Below are 24,212 nucleotides of genomic sequence, written 5' to 3' on the forward strand. Positions count from 1 at the left end.
AACATCTCATTCAAGGGCACGTATAGCTAACCAAAAAACAGCGCAGAGTGAAAAAAACGTTATAGAAGCATCGAAAAGATGTAGAAAGTGTTCAAACAGTGTCAAAAGTATTGAGAAGCAGTAAACAATTCGTTCAAGAGCATAGCGAAGCGTTAAAGAGATGTAAAAGCGTTGAAAAAGTGTCAAAAGCAATGGAAAGAAACGAAATAGAGTAAAAAGCGTCGAAACACAAAGAGAGCGACGAAATAGCATCAAAAGCCTTAAATCATATGTAACCGATGTTTTTTTTTACATTTTTTCGTAGCTTTGCAACGCTTTTGGCTCTTTTTTTTTTATACAATTTTAACGCTTTTTCAAGCAATTTACACATGATTTTCAAGCTTTTTTGTACGAATGGTCACGCGAGACCTAGAACAAAATGGATGCAGTCCAAATGATGTAGATAAGTAGAAGCTTCAAGGCACTTTCACTTCGAAGTGCTTAACACTCTCGCCGCCAATGATATTTTAAATTTTTTCGTCGTGCATCAAAACTATATTATTTTGTTAACGTGAAACGCTGTAAGTGTGCATTAATGTTACACGTGTGTCAATACAGAATGCACATTAATGTTACACTTAGCGGCGAGAGAGTTAAACAACAAACGGTGCATTCAATAGTTTTCGTAGCCTGTTTTAAACTCACGTTAAAAAATGTGATAACGATTCAAAAACGATTCGAAAACTGTCGAAAAACTACCAAAATGCTAAAATCGTATGTTTTCTACGTGTTCTCGAATATTTTTTGTCGTTTTTTTGCAATACTAATGATTCTTTTCTTTTGACACTTTTTCAAGGTTGACACCTGGTTGCGTTTCGAGGACTCAAAGATCTAGATAAGATGTAGAATTTTAAATTCTTAAACCGCAAACTGAGCATTCAAGAGCTTGCTTGTTTAACCGAAAAAGCGATGACTAGCATTACAAACCGTTATTGAAATGACGTCAATTCGTTCCAAAAAAATAATAAAAATTGTAAATGCGCCAAAAAATGTTCCCAAAAGCGTCAAAAAGCAACGGAAAGCTAGGAAAGAACATAAACAGTGTCCAAAATTTCAATTTAACGACGTTCTCTAGACGATTTTTTGACGTTTTCGACGCCTTTTAGACTTTTACGACGCGTTGCAACGTTTTTTTAATTTTTCAAATATCTATTAAAGGCTTTTTAATGCTATTACAAAGTATTTTAACGTTGCTCTATTTTAATAAGGCACTGTTTAAAGCTCTTGACATTTTTTTGGCATTTTTCGACGCCTTTGGCGCTTTTACAAGACTTTATACGTTTTTTACTTTTGTTTTATTCGCTCCGTGCGTGACCATGGTAGGGGTACCTTGAAACGATGCCAGCGTGCGTAGCGGCGAAATATGACAAAATTGGACACTATCTTTTTACGCATAAATTTTATCAAAAATGTGTGCAAATACATGTTGCGTATTTAGTTGTGCTAATAATACCAAAAATAGTAAGTGTAGTTTTTATAGGTTCCCAAAGATTACATATAAATTAGAGAAAAGAAAAAGATGGATTCGTGCTATTAATATGAAAAAGGAAATATCACGTAACCTCATTTTTATGCAATTGAAATATTTAAATAATTTACCTTAAATGATATTTTATAAGGCTTCAAGCTAACTGCAGAGTGCCTGATGACTTTTTAGCTCTTATATATAGCTTTTATAGCTTTTATATCATAACTTTTACTATTACTGTTTTTAATTATATGCTCTTTCACGTGAAAAACTTGATTTGCCAGTACTAGATTTTTAACTTTTCTTTTCCGTTTGGACTTAAAAAGATATATTATGATGAATTTTGAGAAACCCAGTTTTTAATAGTACAGTAAAACCTCCGTTAACCGAAATAATTGGGGGGGAGGCCGTTTCGGATAACAAGAATTTCGGTTAAAAATAACATTTTTATAATATTCTTGATCAAAGTATTGGTATTAAAAAATACTATGAGTTGATTTCGTAATGTTTTCTAATAAGTAAATCCAAAAGAAAGTAATAAAATTAAGGAAAATGAACAAGTTTAACATGCTTTTTTAAAGAAATCTGCTATTTTTTTGCGTTTTCGTTTGACAACAATGTTTCTCTCTCCCTCCATCGTTAATTTGCAGAACGTCATGAGTTTGCCTCATTCGATTGTTCGACGAAACGTAAAGCAATCTGAAAAGGACAAAACTTTATGTAATGACAACAAAAATTAAGAATCTAATCGTGTCCCTAACTAATTAGGCCTACTGTATAAAATTCTTTCCTCTAAAGCATTAAAAATCTCGTCGACGGTCTTGTGCTGTCTGTTGCCTCTTGGGTCGTCATCTTCGTCATCTGATATGCTCAGGTTGTCTTGATAAAGAACCATATCAATGATGTCCTGGTCGATGAATTCACGTTCTGAGTCATCAGCTGCTAACCAGTCACGTATCTCTTCTTAGTTAATTTCGTCATGTCCCGGCAAATTTTTAATGAAAGGTTTAATTTCTTCTGTTGTTTTCTTACCATTTTCTTTTTCAGGATCGTCAATCAGAATCTTATCAAAAAGTTTGTTCCAGCATTTTTCCAAAGTTGAGGATTTGATCTTGGCCCACGACGCAGCTCACCAATAAAAATGTTTTATTGTTAAAGATGGTGGCAAAAATCTGACAATTGTCACCATTTTGTAGATTTTGAGGGTGAGGGCGCATTGTCAACAAGCAACAATGCTTTGATGAGAAGGTTTTTTGATTTTAAAAAGGATTTTACACTTGAGACGAATTCATTTTCAAACCATTCTAAAAATAAAGTGGTCGACATTTATGAACTTTTTTGGCTTCTATACCTTAAAATGCCTTTTCGGAAATATCTTTTAGAGCTCTTGGTTTTTGCGATTTCCCAACACTCATAGACATCAATTGGTGAGTGAAATTAACGGAATTGTTTACGTTTCGAGACAAACATTTACTTTTTATTGACGAAATTATTGAAACTGTCAGCCGTTTCGGTTAAACGATGTTTCGGTTAAAAAGGTTTCGGTTAAGGGAGGTTTTACTGTACATACATTTATTTTGTACATAAACTGAAAAAATATAATTAAAAAGATAATTATTAATAATTGTCAATTTCGCCTGTATTTAACAATGTCAAACATATGTCATTAATGCCATATGGTTAAGCTGAAAATTGGTAGGTCCAAAACTGTCAGATTAAGGCGGTAGGTGTCGCGTCAGTCACGCACGGAGCGAATATGAAGTTATCTCGACGATTTTCTGACGTTTTTCGACGACTTTGACGTTTTACGACGCTTTGCATCGTTTTTGACTTTTTTATATATATTAAAGGCTTTTTCAATACTCTTAAAAAGCATTTTGATCCTATTCTATTTTACCAGGGCACTATATAAAGATCTCTCGACGATTTTCTGACGTTTTTCGACGCCTTTGATGATTTTACGGCGCTTTTCAACGTTTTTTGACTTTTTTTAGGTTTTCTACTTTACAAAAGCACTAAATAAATTTCTACCGACGATTTCTTGGCGCTTTTCGACACCTTTGGAGCTTTTACCGCGATTTTCAACGGTTTTTGACTTTTTTTATACCTATTAAAGCATTTTTATGCTTTTGTACCTTACAAGGACACTATATAAAATTCTCTCGAACGATTTTTTATTGATTTACGGCTTTTTCGGTTTTGCGAGACTTTGCAACGTTTTTTAACTTTTTTTTATATCTATTAAAGGCTTTTTCAATGTTTCTCAAAATTTTATAAAAGTGTCGAGACGTCGTGAAAAACATTGAGGTGTCGAAAAATCGTCAAAAAAAGCGTGACTTCGTTTCAAATACCGTTGGAAAACAACGAAAAACAGCTACAAGATTCAAATCGTATGGTTTATATGTTTTCACGCTGGTTGTTTTGAGATTTTTCGACTAAAAATCAACGCTTTTAGACGTCGCCGTCGTTCGACTCTAAAACTGTTGAAAGCACTAAAAGTGTCGAATAACCTACAAAAAATACTAAAAAGGCATTACAATGACGTAGAAAGGCATTAGAATACGACTAAAAGGGGCCAAGGCCTCAAATAAGTACACTTGCGATGTTTTTCTGGAGATTTTTTTAGAGTTTTTCTACACTTTTTCCTGTCTTTGCATCCCTATAAACGTGTGGAAATTGATCGAAAATGCGGTGAAAAGCGTTGGAAATCGACGAAAAAGTCTAGCATCGTACGATTTCGATATTTTTTAAACAATCAAACAAATAAAAGAAATAAAAACCAAACAAATATTTATGTTTATACGACGCTTTCATGCGACACTTTTCAATGTTTTTACAACGCGTTCACACCCTTTTTTGGTTAACCACGCGTGAGTTATCCCAAAAACATATTTGATAAAAAATAGGAAAGCAAATAACTCACATCGTTAAAAAAATGGAATCTTTGTATCAAAAATATTTATCTAAATAATATATAAAAATAATACTTACCTAATAGAGTTACTAATCGTACGGTTCTACTATCTTTATCACAGGTTAATGACTGCACAACAGATTTGATATCAGTGTTCGGTAAAAGTTTCACTTTTATAAAGTGCGTGTAAAATGACTTGTATTCTTCTAGGCATTTAATAAAATGTTTGTTTTCCACTTTTGCTATTTTTGGCAAGGGTTCGGCTGTTTCTATAACCGTCAATGGTCGTTTGTCAGGTACAGGGGTGTTATTTTCCGAACTCATTGAATCATCTGCTTCATTTTTGGACTCGTCAAGTCTGGAAGTCGACTTGGATTTTTTGTTTTTGCTTTTTTTGTCAATTCTGGGACTAGTTTTTTCTTTCTTTTTTAACATTTGATTGCTGTAGGACCTTTCTCTATTATTTTCCCCCACTGTTAGCTCATTTTTACTAAAATTGCTCAGGTTTTCATTAATCTTAGAATCTGATTTACTTTTTTCTAATATTCGCGTTTCTCCATTTTCAGTACTGTCTTCTAAATTCACAGAATTCTCCAAAGTTTTCTCTAGCGAGTCGTGAAGTGTTGTATCCAGAGATTGATTTTGTACACTTGTATTCTGGATGAGTGTGTCTGGTTGAATTTTACTCAGGATCTTCGTGCACAACTGCAAACTCTCCGATATTTCGTGTTGGTTCAGATCAGCCACATTTGATTTTATAGTGGACACTAATTTCCAAAATAAGTTCGGCAAGATATTGTTTGTGTTTTCTGTATACGATTCTATAGGAATTATGTCCAATAAAAAGTCAGTCAAAATGCAGAGCTCTAAAATATGTGGAGGCCCACTTCCTATTTCACTCACTTGATTTCTATCTCTGTATTTGTAAGTTTTAATATTCCTAACGGCTTCCACAAATAATTTCTCTATGTAAGACCATATATAGTGCCTTTGTAAAGTGTTGAATAGTAGATTAGCGTTTTTTATTAGCTCTGGACAATTCTTATTGACAAACTGTTTGCTTAAAACATTCTCTTCGTTTTTTAAACTCGTCAGATCTCCTGTAAACGACACGCATCGTACAGCACTGTTTTTATTTTTCTGTTGGTACCAACACGACAAATACAGCGTTCTAAAAACATCACATAAAATATTGTCTAAAATTACAGTTCCTATTTGCGGTTTATCAAATAGAGAGATGAGCAGCCTATACGGTTTTATGTCAATGGGAGTTTCCGTGCTGCATTTTTTTAAAATTATTTTTAAAGCATCGTTTAGCAGGTCGTAGGCTAAAATATGTTGTTCTGGCGCTGGCTCCTCTTCCAGTTCGTTTTCAGATTGGAGTGCTAGTAAGTTATTGATTTCAGATCCCAATAGCCAGGAATACAGGCGCCTAAAACAGAATATCACGATCAAGGAACTTGACATAACTCAAATGGATGGTTTATTAAAGGAAATAAATATGGCAGTCATAACTCACAACAAAACATTCATTTTTTTAAGTGGACTTTTTCGTGAATAATTTACAAAAAAAACCTTTTTTTTACATACACACATAAAAAAGTCTAAGGAACACCATTATTATTCCACTTTTTCCAATAAAACTTGTTAATACGTACCATTTGATTTGAAAACTTGTTCTCTATGTATGCCATGAAAATTTATCTGTTAATTGCGCTGTTTTATTAAGGCAAAAGTGACAGCGCCTCAAATTCGTACGATTAATTGCTTTAAATTGTAAAGAACAAGTGCTTCAAATTTTAAAGATAGTCTGTATTTGCTTTAAAATTTTACTAAAACAAGATTATTAATCGCAAAAATCGACATTGCAAGTGCTAAGAATATTATTCAGGCTCTTTCATAAGCTGATGTTGCACGTAATTTTGACGTGTCTTGGAGCGTGATTTCGTGATTGTGACGTCGATCTTAACAATTTGGTAATACCGCTGAAAGACATGTACAGTACATTCAACCAACTTACACCTCTAAACGATTAATGGAGTGCGCAGAAAACCTTTCGTTGCAGTAAAAGGTACGGTAAACTGCACTGGAGTTCTCAATAATCTTTTTAATTACTTACTTTGTTTAGAATATTTTTGCCTGTATTATCAGTTAGAGTTAATTTGTATAAAATGAGCAGCAAAAATTCAAATGGAATTTTAAATATTGTTGTTTATTTGGCTAATAATGAATGTATATATATATATATATATATATATATATATATATATATATATATATATATATATATATATATATATATATATATATATATATATATATATATGGTTTCAGTTGTTTTCCGGGTTTGACTCCGCGTTAAATATTTTTGGTTTTTAGAAAAACCATTGTTTTGACGACGTTTCGGCAAGGTCACACTTGCCATTGTCAAGTCAGATTCTGCTTCGTCTTGATGTTACAGGCGAACTGATTTCTCGGTCGCTGCACGCTGAGTTTAAATATCTTGTTGCGCTTCTTGTCATTGGTCCTGTGCGCAGAGTGGGCGTGGTCTTCTTCGCTATTTTAATTTTTACGTTTTTCTGCAGAATTGTTTTCCACGTATTTGGGAGTCTTTGGGCATCATCTCTGGTGTTTAAATTTTTCGGATGTTTTTCGATCTCTATGGCTTCTCTGATTACACGTTTGGCCTTATTTTCGATGTTGGCTAGCATTGTTGTTCCATTTAAGTCTATTTTATGTCCTGTGTTTATGACATGTTGTGCTAGGGATGAAGTTTTTTCTTTTCTTTCGATGGCGTTTCGATGTTCTTCGCGTCTAACCTGTATCCTTCGATTTGTTTGTCCGATGTACGATTTATCGCAGTCTTCACACGGGATCCCATTTGAATATTCCACATATAGCTCCCGCGGAAATTTCAAATTCAATATATATATATATATATATATATATAATGGTTAACCTGCTGTACAATTATTTTGTAAATAATATTATAATAGTGTACCTACTTACTGATTATTTAACTTTATAAATCATCATGATCGTCACTAAATTCACTACCGCTATCACTATGTAAATCTATATTCCATCACTCTTCTATTAAGTTTCCACATTTATTTACAGTTTTGGCCCATATTTCTGGAGTTGCAGTTTTAAGAGCTTCTTGCCACATTTTCCTAACTGCATTGTTACTGTATCCACTGCATCCAACGTAATTATCATAATACGTTTTACATTATACCCCAGATGTGTTCAATAGGATTCAACTGGCAGTGATACGGCGGTAACCGTAGTTCTTCATATCTATAACTTGATACAATTTGGTCAACTATATAAACTGTTGGTTTTTCATTACGTTTCGAAATTTCCAGTACCTCTTATTTGAAGGCGTATTCCAGAAAAATGATATTTTTGGTTGTTTCTCCAAAATCTCCGAATGGTAAGGTGCATTATCTAAAACTATAACTGATGGTTCACTCAGACTAGGTAACAGTGTCTCCTCAAGCCATTTAACAAACATATCTGCATTCATGTTTTCACGGTATTCAGCAGATTTTGAAGAAAAAATCAAATCTGCGTTTTCTAGAAAGCCTTCTTTCACTCCTGCATGAAGAATGATGTGTCTTTTGCCTTCGCTATCTGTGTGTTTTATTGATTTTATGCTGTCGTCTTGCCAAATTCTTTTAATTCCACCCTTTGCAAATATTCATGTCTGATCTATGTAAAAATGTAATTCTTTTGCGAACCATATTACTCCTTTCGCATAAAAGTAACCTATTATTTTCTTTTTTGAATTGAAATCCTAAATCTCTAACATTTTTCAAAGGCTAGTCCTCTTAATTTCAGAAACTTGTCTTTCTCTTATTTTGTTTGACCAGTAAAGTATCTAAACTGACATTTTTATTGTTTTCACTCATTCGATACAAAATATTGCAAATTTCAATTTTTTCTCCATCAGGTAAGTCAATGCTCCTAGAATGTTTACAAGTTGTTTTCTTGTCTTCGTGATACTCAGTCAGAGTAAGATCTTCCTGAGAATCTCTGACAGTCTTCATTACAGTTTTTACCTTACTTTCACTTATCCCGAGTGCGTCATAAACGCGTTGATTTATACATAATAATGACTTTAAAGGTCCACCATTGTCTCTTTCCATGGTAAAGTATGTACGCACATTTGCAATTAATTCATCAATATCCAACTTATGCCTAGGCATGATGGTTACTTGAAACTACAGGTTTGAATTACAATATATGGAGTTTAGATGAATATACAGAAACTTTCTAACTGTTGTGCTTGAGAGGTAAAATATAATATAACCGCTTACAAAGATCCTAATCAGATTAAGCAAATTAACCTAATGATCATTAGGAATGCCGATTGTAATTTAATTATGTTTGATAAAAAGTTTAAAAATGGTTGGAAACCGTACATAAGCAAATTAAAATGTTTCCCAAAATTATTTTATTTTTAGTACAAGTATTTTCATTTGAAAATAAAAAGTTAAATATATTTACGAAAACCCTAACTTTAACCCGTAATCGCAGACGTCTCAACAACGGTACACTCTAACAGACATATGGTCAATCTAACCACCACTATTGAAATTGACAAAATGTTCTAGTTTACTCAGAAGTATTTTTTAACAAAAATTAAAAGTGATATTTTTGTAGTTTGTATATCTACTTTGAATATACATTATCCTTAGCACGGTAGTATTTGTTTCAAAAAAAAATTATGCAAGAATACTATTTATTAAAAAAAAATTAACAAAATATGCAAAATTATGAACAACGGGTTAATGACACATATATTTATTTTATACCTAAAATTTAGCAAAGTGTTAAACATTATGGAGAACACCAGTGCAGTTTACCGTGCCTTTTACTACAACTTTCTGTGAATTTCGTTAATCGTTTAGAGGTGTAAGTTGGTTGAATGTACTGTAGGTCATCAACGTGCACCTATGTGGTATGATTAGCTCGTTGAATTATGCACATAACTGCACGTGAACTCTGTGTGGCCTTAGAAAATACCCACAACATTACTGTACATGATCAAACTTTGAGGAATGAATAAATAACATGAAGCTAGCCTGCACGCCAGACATCCATCAATGGTTCCCATGTTACGTCATGGAAAATCGTGGACTCAGATTAAGCTGGGCACAACAACATGTGCATTGGGGCTTAGAAGAATGAAGCTCTGTCTTATTCAGAGATGAAGCTAGGTTTCGTCTCTACCCTGATACAAGAAGAGTGACAGTCTGTAGAGGACCTGGTCGACAAAAAAGAGTCAGGCATGTACAGAGTGTTCGTCCATATAGTGGTATAAGTTATGGTGTAGACTGGAATAACTTTTCATCATCGAACTATTCCCGTTTTTGTATAATGCACTTTAAATCAATATTAATATATTCATTGTATCTTTACTGAACCTATTGTCCTTACATTTCCAACTGCTGAGGGTCCTAATTTGCGGTACATGCAAGATAATATAAGGCCACATATTGCAGCAACAGTAAAAGAGTGGTTTCATAATGAGGAGGATTTGTTTTGTATATCGTGATATGCTAATGGTTAGGTATACGCGCGGCAGGAGAGAACCGTGACGAAGCGGAGTTGCGGAGAGAGCTGAAGAATTACAAACGCATGCATAGTAATCATCGCTACCGCAGCAACTGGAAAAGTTTTCTTCTGTATACAAAGGCAATCTAAAAAATTCACAACCTGAATCATAGTTGAAGTTCTTACTCGACTTCGTTTTCCCTGTTAGATTATTTCAATTATTATAAAAAGATAATTTCTCTGTTACCTGTTTAATGACATATCTCTTCTAAGTATTGTCGTTAAAGCTGCTGTTACTAATCTGACCATGTCGGCGTAGAGTAATTGTTGGTTGTTCATAGGAAAGCAGACCATTAGTAAGTCCAATGCCGATCTCTGTACCAAGACGCTCGAGTCCTGAACTGCCGCACACAAGCCAGATACCTAAAAGTACAAAAATATTATTGATATGGACAAATTTGAATGTAGTTATAAGGATCGAATTGTTTTCTAATGCCCCTTTGTCCGATCCTTCTCGATCGACGATGGTAAATAAATGGTTGAAGTGTGGAGTAAAAATTATAGTTTTATTGACAGCTACTGATAATTACACTCTAGTTGTTGGTTAGGTAACTTTCTACAATAGACTGCGCTCAAAAGAGCTCAAATCCCCAATTTATAATTTCACAAATATTGTATACCTCAGCACAGAGGTTAATGCTTCTATCACACTAACAAACTTTGAACTATGAGCTTACAATACAATTTAATCTAGGCCGTTATTGCAACACTTAGAAAGTTCAATTAGAAAATATATTATTTGGCAATTTATTAAGTGTAGGTTTGCAGGTGAATGGACACTAATTACTAAAATATTACTCGATATGTTTCACAATGTTTCAATTATACACGGTGAAACTATAAAAGGTTAAGAAGTTAAAAATAATGTGAGATTACAAATTAAGGGATTAATTTGTGATTGAACAGATATATTTTATAGTGAAATTACTCAGTCGATCATTAAGTTCACTACTATTTATACGCAGTATAATAAGAGGTAGACTAAAGTAGAAACGACACACTTGGCACACTTGTCTAAGAGTTAAAAGGTGCATTAGTTAAAGATAGTTGTCGGCCATTTTAGTTTAACTTCTAAAACATATAGTAATAGAAGAAGTAACAACTTTATGGATAGATCACTGAAAAAAAAATAGGAGACATTTGGAAAACGCAACAATCTTATTGTGATATAACTACTGCTAATGATCTTTGTGATCAAAGATTATTATTATCTTAGCAGATATATCAGAAAGAAGAGCCTACAGAGACAAGCGGGGAAATTTTGCCTACTAATTACTCCATCATGAGAAACAGTAAGCTCCTGGCTATTTATCTAATCTGTATGGAAAGAGATTACATATATACATAAATATACATGCGAGTGGTTCTACACCATTCGGCGTTTCTCACTTCCTAGCCTCCACCTTTTCCTATCCCTCCAAGCATCATTTTGAAGGTTTCTGGTTCTCGTGGCATCTTTCAATGCTTTATTCCAATTATGTCTCAGTCTCCCTCTTCTCCTTTCATGAGCTGGCTTCCAGGCATTTTCAAAGGCTTTCTATCTTCTGGCAATCGCCTTGTACCACTTAGGTCTATTTCCTTCTATGGTATCTATTATTTCTATATAAACCTCATTTTGGTGTTCCTATTCCAAATTACCGGGAGTAGTTGTCTAATTGAAACTTCCTAGTACTTACTATCCTATTATTTTTAATGTCTTCGTCGTTGCTCCCCTTTCTGACATTAATGACCCAACATATTTGTATTTGTGGCTAGCTTTTACTAATACTCGGTTTTCCATTATTAAGTCTCTATCGTTTCCCAATACTACCAAATACTTCGTGTTATCAAAATTTATTTTCAGGCCCCATTTGAAATATTGTTGATTAACTTTTCTTACCATGCAGTGTCTTCTTATCACCTGATAGAATAACCTAAACATCGGAAAAGCTTAGGGAGAACAGTATGTTTTTGTTTGCTTTAATAATCATTCTGCCACATTTGTTTTTCCACTCTTAAAACTTCATTAAGGTATATTTTAAATAGGGTTGGGGCAATACAGCCTCCTTCCTCCTCCAGAAAGAGAGAGAGAGAGAGAGAGACAAATGTACTGATTTTAACACAACTTGTATTCTTACTGTCTGTAACAATAAACCGTAGTTCGGACTTTCGACCTAATACCTATCATTTAAATTTATTTATTATCGAAAAATTTACTTTCTAAGCTTCCCAGAAGGAGTCGGTTAGGATTTTCCAAATAACTGTTAGAAACTTTTGTGCCGAAGCTATTTTCTTGTGAAATCTTAATGCAATTTACTATTTTTGGTGGAAGTAACCCATAATTTTACTATAAAACAAGTTATTTGACTTTTGAATAAAAACAAATCTCCAGCTTTTCAGTTAGTCGTTGTTTAGCTTCCTTAACAAAAGGTTGCTAGCTTGTCGCATAATTCTTTCGTTTTTAATCAGCAGTTTGACCTCCACGCGACATCAGCTTTACCTGTATTTGTTTTTTGCGAATAAGAAACATTCTAAGTTATAAAATTTGTGTAACAACAAGGACTAGCGAATTGCTAATTTGTGTGGTGCGTAAACCAAGAACAAGGTGTAAGAACTACCGGAAATATCATTAGGTGTAAATAATTAGTTATAAGTTATTGGTATGTTTTGACTAGGATTTTTTTTCCATAGACTAGTCCACTGCTCACATTGTATTTATTCTTCTACAACAAGGATCAACTTAACCTAATATTATTTATATAAAGAAATATTTATATATCAAGCAGTTTAAAAATAAAACATGGAGGACACTAAATACTAATTTAAAAACTTGTGGAACTTAATCAATAAATGCGAGACTTAAGTGAGAGCTGAAGCTACACCAATGTTTTTGATAAAAACTTGTTGAACAAATGTTTTAATAACGCCGTAATTATATTTTAGCTTATTAATAACTCTCGACTTTTTCGATTACTTTTTAACATTCATTAATAATTCGATATGATTCTGACACTTACCATTAATCCTATGTCGTTCCCCATTAGAAAAAGTTGGTCTTCCATAGATAACTTCCGGCTGTAATGTGCTAAAACGTAACTAATGGCAGGTAATCGGACTGGACTGTTATTTGCAACGCATTGCCAGATACAAGTATAAAAATAAGGGGCTTCCACGCCCTCGCATACATTTTCTAAAAGTAAATTCGTCCTACAAAAATTTAATATATATTAATAAATTAAATTCTTTAAACTTTAAAGTATGTAGATATTAAAAAACTAACTTATTAAAAGGTAAAACAAAAATTTAAAGATTTTCTTTAAAACACCATAACTCATTCATGTGCAACCTCAGTCAGCTGAGGACTGAAGACTGACAAAGTACATATGCTAATTAGGTGATATCCATGTAAGCAGTTTTATTATGTCCTTCTTTGTCGCGGAAATTACGGGCCTTCTATTTTCTTTTTTATAAATCCACACACAAAACCATGATAAGTTTTTTAAAAATGTCTGTTTAAAATGTAATGCATTTATATTGTGTATGTAATGTATATTGCATATTGTGTAGTATACATGAACGTTTATATACGTATGCATGTGTGAGCGCATGTTTCTTATTATGTCTATGACGTTTGTGCGACAGAGCAAGTTGGCAAGGAGTATCAGATCTTTGCATATGCATATAACATAAGTAGCCTGTAGTATTGTTCGGCAATAAAGCCATTATAAATATTTATTCTACCACCTCAACAGTGCCGTTGAGAAAAATCTTTGTCATTCATAGACCACAAATTTGATTCTCTTTCTAGCCTCCCCTATTATTCTAACCCAGGCATTATAGCTTATATATATCCATACAAAATATGGATGCCCCTCTTGCAGCCTATTCGATATTTTCAACAATTTGTTAATTTGATAAGAGTGGCTGGATTACCATAAATTTTTAATCAATTGATTCAATTTTCTTTGTTGGATCTTCAACAATACTTTTCCATGACAACTTTATGTTCCTGTTCTGTACAGGGCACACGTCACTATAAGCTATGATGATGAATGATCTTTTATGTGTTGCAGGGCCCACGTCACTATTAGTCCAGTTACTGTGGCATTTTCCCTTTAAATTTTTTATAACTGCACCGATTTATCTGAAATTTTTACAGTGGGTAGTAAATTACTCAAAAAACATAAGTTATATTGTGCCGATGTGTGCTTCTACCCCTGGGGTGGTTGGCACCCCATCTAGGAGGTTGAACTTTTTACACTCAAAATAACCCCGGGAATTGATATAGAATCAAATTTTAAACAACAAATGTCATATTAATTTTTTTCGCTAAATTAATACTTTTTAAGTTAAACGCACTTGAAAAAGTAAACTTTTCGCAAAAAAGAACATGTTTTCCAATGATTTTGTACGAATAACTCAAAAACAAAGCGTTTTATTGAAAAATCTATAATGAACAAAAATAAAGCTTATAAAAAAACAAAATGATCGTTTTTTTATTAAGTTTTATAAGTACAATACTAAGCAACTTATAATTGTTTGAAGATGACTTTTTATTTTTGGGATACTATACTCGATGCATTTAACATCAAATATCGGAAAATGGACATCTTTTTTGATAAAAACTCATACAACACTTTTTAAAGAGCTAGAAAAAAACCTTTAAAATGAGCTATGTTAAAAGCCATTTCGATTAAAACAAAGCGAAATACGAAGGAAAGAATTTGAATTACTCTAACGTTTAAAAAGAAAACGAGCAGTATAAGTAACACTATTTCGATCAGAATTGAAATTAAACGTATATCTTCTACAATTCAACAACTATAAGAGATACGTGAAAAATGGTTCTATACCAAAATGTAGTTTTTTTCTTAAAAAAAATTTTGATTTTTTTATTTTTGCTGTAGCTCAAAAAATAATAGAGATATAGCCAATTGAAGTTTGAAATACAGCGGCTGACACACCTGTAATCAGAACTTTGGCCCTTTACTATTTAAAAAGAAAGAATTTTAACATATTTTAATCTACTTAGTCTTGTAGCTTTTGAAATTACCTTCAAAATATTTTTTTAATGGACACTGTAGCTTAAAAATTAACGGAGTTATTCTAAAAAAATTTTGGAGCATGTTATTTATATTTTGGAGCATCAACTTATTTTCTGTATATATAAATGCTTTATTCAAGTATATTCGAAAAAGTGGTAACAGACACACTAACACTCACACAAATATGTATATAATACATACATACATACATACATATATATATATATATATATATATATATATATATATATATATATATATATATATATATATATATATATATATATATATATATATATATATTATGTATATAATATAGGCACCTCTAAACTGAACATTTGCTTCAGAGAACTAACGAACACAGAGAAGCGATAGTCCTTTGACGTTGCGTGGGCAAGCCGCCAATGAGTGCCAATGACAGGAGTACTTCAGATCTCTAAGACATTTTAGAAGCTGGGAGATACTGTACAATTTTGCTGTATGGCCTTGCCAAAGACACCCACATGAACAAAATGAATAAGGTCGAAGATTATTCATCATTACTTGAACAAATGCGATACGAATCGTTTATTAAAGCCACAACTAAAAATAGTGCAGTTAAATTATCATCTCTTGTACCAACTGTAAGTGCCTGAATGAGCATATCAAAAGAGTTTATTTACAAACTCCGATATGGCTTGGAAACAAAGAGATTCATATAACGGATTGGGGATGGTTCAAGAGTGATGATATTTTACAACCAATAAAAATGAAAAGTTCACCTGCACCAGAAGAACTATTGAAACTGATTTTTTGCAATTGCAAAAAGGGTTGCGGCTCAGCGTGTGGCTGTCGTAGACTAGGTCTATTTTGCAATGCTACGTGTGGAACATGCTCTGGCGACAATTGTCAAAACTGTCCTGCAATAGACGAAGAGGTGGAGTTAGAACACGACGAGAATGACGCTTCAGACAATGAATAATTTGATATATTGTAAATAATTTTTATTTTTGTAAATATATTTTGTATACTTTCTAATGTAAAGTATTTTCATGCATAATTTATTACAATAAAAACATCATGAGTATACTTAATTTTTTTATTTAGACATTTACCAAAGGGGAATTTGTTTCGTGAGCATAGAGGTGGTTTTTAAGGGTTGAAAATAAGCAACCAATCAAATAATATTTTATTGATAAGAAAGGAATTTTTGAATATAAATGTACATTAAAAACTTTTGAAGTTGTTTAAAAAGATTTTTTTATATATTTTGACGTAGGGGGTAGTTTTTAAGGGTTGAAGTGTTGCAATCAACCAAAATTATTTTATATAAGCAGAGAATTACATTGTAGATGATATAAATGCACTACAAAAGCGTTTGAACCTGTTAAACGATTTTTTACAATTATTTTTATTAAAAGGGGTGGTTTTTAAGATTATTTAAGGGTTGAGAATGTACACAATATCCATTAATATAATTGACAATATTTCAATTAAGTACCTAATTTAACACGATTTAAATCCATAAAATGCTTTAATATAAATTTTTTTCATTATTTTCAATAAGGGGTGATTTCACCCCTTAAAAATAAAAAGCTCACCTATCGCATATATAACTTTTGAAGAGGGAGGTAAGATAAGCCTAATTCCAAATTATGAGCAACATCGATTTAGTTATAAAAAATTTAGAGGTATTGACCTCTTTTCCTCCACGGTGACTGGAGTATATAAGTTATAATGATAAATGATCTTTTATGTGTTTTGTACAGCCTCTGTATATAAGAATGTAAGCTTTAACTGCCACACGGTCATGAATTCTGTGCCTTTAGCAAAACAATTATTAGATGCTAATAGTCACTTATTAGGGACACTACGTAAAAACAGAAAATATATTCCAGAAGATATACTTTCCGCAAAATGAAAAAAAGGAGAGATAATTGGAAAGGAACATCGTGATGACATTGTAATAGGCAAATGGCACGATAAACGTGATGTCGACCAGAATAAAATAAAAGTCGTAAAATCTCTTCTTCACGACCAGACATGGAATCGACATGAAAGAGACAGGTAAACATAAGAAAGATGGTGTAGCTATAATTAAACCTGAAGAAATTATAGACTACAACAAAGGAAAAGATTGTGTTGACGTCTCAGATCAACTCGCAAGCTATTCTCACCTCTGAGAAAAACTGTTCACTGGTACCATAAAGCTGCAATTGAAGTTTTATTGAATACGGCTATGATCAATAGTTTAATAATATGTAATTCCTTTAACACACCAAAACAGCAAGTTATTTCATTTCGGGAAATGCTAATCTTTAGTTTAGTCAATTACAGTCCGATGCCTGAACCTATTACTATAGTAAAGCATATGCTTGTTACAGTTGACGCCAAAACTACAAACAATAAGAAGAGAAAACGTTGTAACCAATGTTACCAGTTGCAACAAAAGGCAGTAAAGAAGCTCAAAAGAAACCCAACTTGTTTCTCTATATTTTGTAATGTTTGCGAAACATTTTACTGTGTGACATGTTTCACTAAAAAGTTGTTCGCGATCGCCGGTGATACTAGTGGCACATACGTGTGTAATATTTTACTGCAGTGCCATTAGGATCACCCGTGAGCTTGCTATTTTTTTCAAAAAAATTTGTAAGAATATAAACTTACTTTGTATTTGTATCATACTTTGTATGAATAAATATTGTTATGGTGGCAGATGTTGCAGTTTCGCAACGATATATAAACATTTGTAATATGAACAGACTTTTTTGTGTTAGTTTTGATTCTCCCCGTAGTATATTTAAACGAGATTTGCGTGTACAAGGGCACAGCAGTTTTAAGGGCTAAACATTCCAAGACGAGCCATCTGCGAGATAAGGGCGAGTTCCATATGCCAGATAAGAATATGTGTTTTTGAAGTTAAGATCAGCGCGTCGAGACACTTCATTGCGGTCAAAATCAGAGTCGAGTTTTATCTCTCAAACCACACACATGTGTGTGCGTTTGGGTTAAGAAGAGTACCTTGACACTTTGCATCGGTCCTTTGACCGAGGAAGTCGGTTTGATGCAGAAAAGTTGCATGAATTTTGTGGTTCCTGGTGTACGTTGATGAAGACGTCGTTGGTAATAGCGGTTGGTGCTGTGATTTATAGGGTAAGCTACAATACACCATAATTTTGTTGCTGCATATATCAAGTACGTTTACTTGGTATATAGATGTCATATTTGCTTCGAACTTTTTATCTGTTGTGCCGCGATCGCGATTGAACTTGATTGAGAACATTTCATTACCTTTATGTAGATTTGTATATTCTTCATATTATAATAATTTCACTATTTTTTTTATATATATATCACAGTGTTGTGTATTTTATTACCTAATATTAACTCATAATGTGTATTATGAGTATACTTTTGCATTGAGTTTAATAATTTGTTTTTATATGACATATATATTCATATTTTTTTTATTTTTTTGTATATTATTTTTATCTATAACGTGGTATATATACAATCGACAGTTTTGTTTTGTTTATGGTTCTCTTTTTGTGTGTCGTTACGTATTGATTAATATTTAAGTTTGTATATATTTCTTCTTTATTTATGATTGCTTTTACTTCTTGTTAAAAATAGAGTTATATACAGTCCACTGGTTTCATTTCTTTTCTTTATTTGAATATACATACCCAATCCAAAAGGGGGAAACCAGCGTGTTCTAGATTGAACAAAATATCTTCTCTCCCCCTTCAGGATGACCCCAATTGTTATATTGAGGTCATCGTATGTGCAGAACGCAACATAATGGTCCTTCGAGCCGGATTTTCTTCTTCTTTTTCTGTTTTTTTGTTTGTTTAGGGTTCTCTGATAGTAGATACCTTTTTTCCATGTTCTTTTCATGTGTAGTTGCGGTTTCCTTATGGTAGGAGCCTTGTTGGTTATGATAACTAGTTAATATGTCGTTGTTTACGGTTTCCTTATGTTAGGGACCTTATCAATTATGATAACCATTTTATGTGTCTTGCTCACGGGTTCCTTATGGTAGGAGCCTAGTCGGTTGTGATAGCTATTTGTTGGGGTATTTCTTTTATCTGAAAAGATACCCAGTCGTCTGCCGAAAGACGATACCTAGTCTGCTGAAAGACTATTTCTTTGTCGAGGTTCTCTTATGCGAGAGACCTTATTGCGGTTATCACAACCATAATATAGTCGGGTATTTCTTTTATCTGGAAAGTTACCCAGTCTGCTGAAAGACATTTTACTTTTTACATTGTACAAGGTTTATTTACTGTATACCTTTTTGCGGTTATCATAACTATATAGTCAGGTATTTCTTTTATGTAAAAAGATACCTACTCGTCTGCCGAAAGACGATACCTAGTCTGCCGAAAGACTATTTCTTCTTTACATTCTTTGTTCCAGGTGCTCTTCTGACAGAGACCTTCTTTTTGCGGTTGTTATAACCATTTATTGCATATTTCTTTTTTTTTACACATTGCTTTCTCGAGGTTCTCTTCTGACAGGGGCCTTTTTTGCGGTTGTTATACCCATTTACATTACGGTATATCTTTTATACTAAAAGATATCCAGTTGTCTGCAGAAAGACGATTTTGTACTTTACATTAATTTTCAAGGTGCTCTTTTTACAGAGACCTTTTTACGGTTTTTATAACCATTTTACATTTAGACTTCTTTTATACTGAAAGATAACTAGTCTGTCGAAAGACTGTTTCTTTTTTATATACTTTATTCAAGGTGCTCTAATGACAGAGGCCTTTTCCGGTGTTTTTATACCCATTTCTTTCTGATTTTTTCATAGTGCTTTTAGTGGAGTATTTCTGTTGTCTAAGCATATACTCAGTCTGCCGAAAGACATTCTTACTTTTACTTGTTTAGGGTTTTCTTATGCTAGAGACCTTATTACGGTTAGTATAACCATTTACATTGGGGTATTTATTTTATGAAAAAAGATACCCAGTCTGTAGAGACATTTCTTCTTTTGTATTCGTTAGTGTTTGTGAGGGTGGAAAAAGTATTTTCGGTTATTGCAACCATTTTTTTGTTTAATTTTTCCTGATTGTAGGGATATTAGTAACAGATTGTAATCATTTTATGTTGGGATATATCTTTCCCTTGATAAGATACCTGGTCTGTGGAGACTATTCTTTTTTATTTTGTTTGTAGTTGTCTTATTATAGAGACCTGCTTTCGACTATTACAAGTATCTCTTTGGTTTGTTTCTGTAAAAAATCCAGGGATTTACAATTACTCTTACTCATTCACAATCTTTTCCTTTTTGTCTTGTCAGTTTTAAATATTAGCTGCTCCATTTTTGTCTAAACAATGGATACCCTCAAATTCAAGAGACGGTCTGCCAAGAATGCAATTATTCGTCACTGTAATTGGATTGCAGAAAATGTTTCATTGGTCGATATTGATTATCTTTTGAAAGGTCGTCGTGAGTATTTACAGGTTGAGTAAGATAAATATGAATGCGCACAGGATGCAATCGAGAACTTATTGGTAGATTCCGCTGAAGATAGCGAGGATCGAAACATTGTAGACGATTTGTTTTGTAAGGCAATGGGACTTATAATATGGGAGCCCGTCCTCTCATCCTTTACGTATTATAAAGTAGGTAGTGCATCCCATTGTTCTTCTAGGTTACATGTGGGGGAAAGACCTCCCACACTTATTTCAGATTTATGCCATCTACTCAATGTAGTTAAATCTTCTCAAAATCATATGTCAAAAGACTCATCTTTTTCAAAACCTCAACCTTCTTTCGAGACATCCACGTCTCAAACAACTCGTGTGATGGCGCCTAGTTCGTCAGGTCAGCTATCCTCGACTTTAGCTCATGTAGATACTGTCCCTAAGGCGTTACCTACGGACCTTAGCAGTATTGCATATTCCCTTCCACCTGTTACAATGGTAAATGATAGTGAGTCCTACAAGACTCGTGACGCTCATACAAACGCGAGTTCTTCTACGGGGCTATATTTTAATAATGTACATCTATCTGGACCTCAGGTCCATTCTAATATTCAATCCTTACCCAAGGATTTTTCTTTGCACGACATCCATGATGGGGTGTCTGATGATGACGCTGCCGATACAGCTTCGCGGGGAGCTAACCCCGATACACTTGCTCGATCGAAATCTTGGCATTGTGAGCCAAAATTCTTATCGTCTCGTGACAGAGACAATTCTAAAGAAGCTATTAACTTAGATATTGCGACCATAATTGGGTCAAAAGTTCCTAGAGTGGTACTACACCCATCTCTAGATTTAACATTCGGGGTACATACGTTTAAAATGTACTCCTATCTTTCTCGTTTACGCCGAGTAAAGGAATTTGTGTTTTGTTTCATCAGAAACGTTCGTAAAAAGCAAGCTGAATTGCTTATTATTCAAGACTTAAAAAGTTTCTCGTTTCCTCGTATATTGGAATCGTTGCCATCCGGTATTACCAATCCGGATAATCAGTTGGATATTTGGAATTTATTTCCAGAGGAAATTATTCACCGTGCGAAAGTTAGCGGTATGTTGAGGAATGATACCATTCCTTATGCTCAAAAGCATCATTTTCTTCTTTCTTCGAACAATCTAGTTGTTTTAAAGATGTTTGAAATACACGTATTGGGACATGTAAGGCTCCAAGGTACGTCCAATTGTAGACATCATTTCGGACTTAGTTGTTGCACATTTTATAATGTTGAGAGTCCCATCTATCATTGTGTTACCTGTTCGAGATTTCTTTTTATTGCCATAGATTATGGGATATATTTTTGCTTAAAGCTTGCGTAGCTTTATTTGTTCATGTATTTGCGCCACGTTATACTAAAATAACGGTTTTAACGTTTAGAGAGTTAAGACATTTTCTATTGACATTGTACGAATTCTTTAAGGTACAAAGAATTCTTAGGAGCCGCACCATTTTTGTTTTTGTTCATTTCAAAATTGCCTTATTATGTATAAAAAGCCTTGTTTATTGAATAGTATAATGTTCGTATTTTATCTATTCTCTTTATCCCTTTATTTATTGGAATTCTGATTTAGTCTAATTGTCTAAGTCTACTCCTAGCTTAGAATTAGTCGCCACTTTTTTATGAGAGAGAGCTGAGTCTCAACCTGAGATATAATTTGCTTATTGTTGTGTAAATTATAATAATTATCTTTTATGAATAAAGCTTATGGAAGAAAATAGTTTCTTCGTTTTGCATTTTTACATTTTCGTCATGATTATGTCTGTCCAGGTAGATTGCTAATATCTAGGGACAGTGTTACAATTCATACGATATTGCTTTTACCTTTGCTGCTTATTCGTTTCGAATATTGTAGTGGCCATTCGGGCTACAATTATTCTGTTTGTTTGTCCTTAACTTAGTTGTTGTTGCGGAGAACCATTTCCTTGGGTTTGTTAACCAGGATATTTGTCTCCTTCCATTTCCTTGCTTTTCGAGAACTATTAGAAGGTTATTTGTAGTATTTGTATTGAGTGCCGTCTCTCATCATGTGTCCGAGACTTTCTGATTGTTGCCTTCTAATCATATACATCACTTTTCTTCCTTTCCTCTTTCTTTTTCATACGGTCCCGTTGGTTAACTGGTCCATCCATGATATCCTGAGGATTCGCTTGTATAGCTACATCTCGATGGCTTCAAGTTCATGTATTGTATCCTAGGATAATAGAGGAATGCACTTCCTATAAGAGAGGAAATCCGTTTTATGTATAGTACTGAGAATTGTATAATTGTAGTGATGTATATTTAGTATGTAGTTATGTATTTGTAACCTATTATCGTTTGTTGTATAAGTTTATTGTTTTATGTATAAGTTATTGTTCTTGTAGTCTTTTGTAAATGTATAACTTTTCGTATTCTTGTAAGTGTGGCGTTCGTTTCGTAACCGAAGAAGTGTTTACGGTTTCAGAATTTGTACAGTGCGTCAGGAGTGCAAAGTACAGTTATGTTTTATTGGCACGTATGCCAACGCGGGGAGAATGTTGCAGTTTCGCAACGATATATAAACATTTGTAATATGAACAGACTTTTTTGTGTTAGTTTTGATTCTCCCCGTAGTATATTTAAACGAGATTTGCGTGTACAAGGGCACAGCAGTTTTAAGGGCTAAACATTCCAAGACGAGCCATCTGCGAGATAAGGGCGAGTTCCATATGCCAGATAAGAATATGTGTTTTTGAAGTTAAGATCAGCGCGTCGAGACACTTCATTGCGGTCAAAATCAGAGTCGAGTTTTATCTCTCAAACCACACACATGTGTGTGCGTTTGGGTTAAGAAGAGTACCTTGACACTTTGCATCGGTCCTTTGACCGAGGAAGTCGGTTTGATGCAGAAAAGTTGCATGAATTTTGTGGTTCCTGGTGTACGTTGATGAAGACGTCGTTGGTAATAGCGGTTGGTGCTGTGATTTATAGGGTAAGCTACAATACACCATAATTTTGTTGCTGCATATATCAAGTACGTTTACTTGGTATATAGATGTCATATTTGCTTCGAACTTTTTATCTGTTGTGCCGCGATCGCGATTGAACTTGATTGAGAACATTTCATTACCTTTATGTAGATTTGTATATTCTTCATATTATAATAATTTCACTATTTTTTTTATATATATATCACAGTGTTGTGTATTTTATTACCTAATATTAACTCATAATGTGTATTATGAGTATACTTTTGCATTGAGTTTAATAATTTGTTTTTATATGACATATATATTCATATTTTTTTTATTTTTTTGTATATTATTTTTATCTATAACGTGGTATATATACAATCGACAGTTTTGTTTTGTTTATGGTTCTCTTTTTGTGTGTCGTTACGTATTGATTAATATTTAAGTTTGTATATATTTCTTCTTTATTTATGATTGCTTTTACTTCTTGTTAAAAATAGAGTTATATACAGTCCACTGGTTTCATTTCTTTTCTTTATTTGAATATACATACCCAATCCAAAAGGGGGAAACCAGCGTGTTCTAGATTGAACAAAATATCTTCTCTCCCCCTTCAGGATGACCCCAATTGTTATATTGAGGTCATCGTATGTGCAGAACGCAACAGCAGAGACTGTGTTAATCACTTTGTCAAATGATAGTTAGCAACCTAATTAAGTAAAAAAGTCGAAATTTTAATTTTTTTGA

At 33.3% G+C, this 24,212-nt stretch overlaps 1 protein-coding gene across 4 annotated transcripts in view; it reads right to left on the reverse strand.

Annotated features, from left to right (window-relative positions):
- The window catches only part of LOC140445383 (protein DOP1 homolog), a 216,205-nt gene that overhangs the window by 67,952 nt on the left and 124,041 nt on the right, over positions 1 to 24,212 (reverse strand). For all 4 annotated transcript variants that reach the window (XM_072537366.1, XM_072537364.1, XM_072537365.1 and 1 more), the window contains exons 4-6: positions 13,040 to 13,229; positions 10,231 to 10,406; positions 4,499 to 5,853 (exon numbers count right to left, since the gene is read on the reverse strand). In XM_072537366.1, coding sequence (XP_072393467.1) covers positions 4,499 to 5,853; positions 10,231 to 10,406; positions 13,040 to 13,229 — 1,721 coding nt within the window. The remainder of the gene's footprint in view (positions 1 to 4,498; positions 5,854 to 10,230; positions 10,407 to 13,039; positions 13,230 to 24,212) is intronic.

This window comes from Diabrotica undecimpunctata, chromosome 7 (assembly GCF_040954645.1).
Source record: "Diabrotica undecimpunctata isolate CICGRU chromosome 7, icDiaUnde3, whole genome shotgun sequence".
NCBI lineage: Eukaryota > Metazoa > Arthropoda > Insecta > Coleoptera > Chrysomelidae > Diabrotica > Diabrotica undecimpunctata.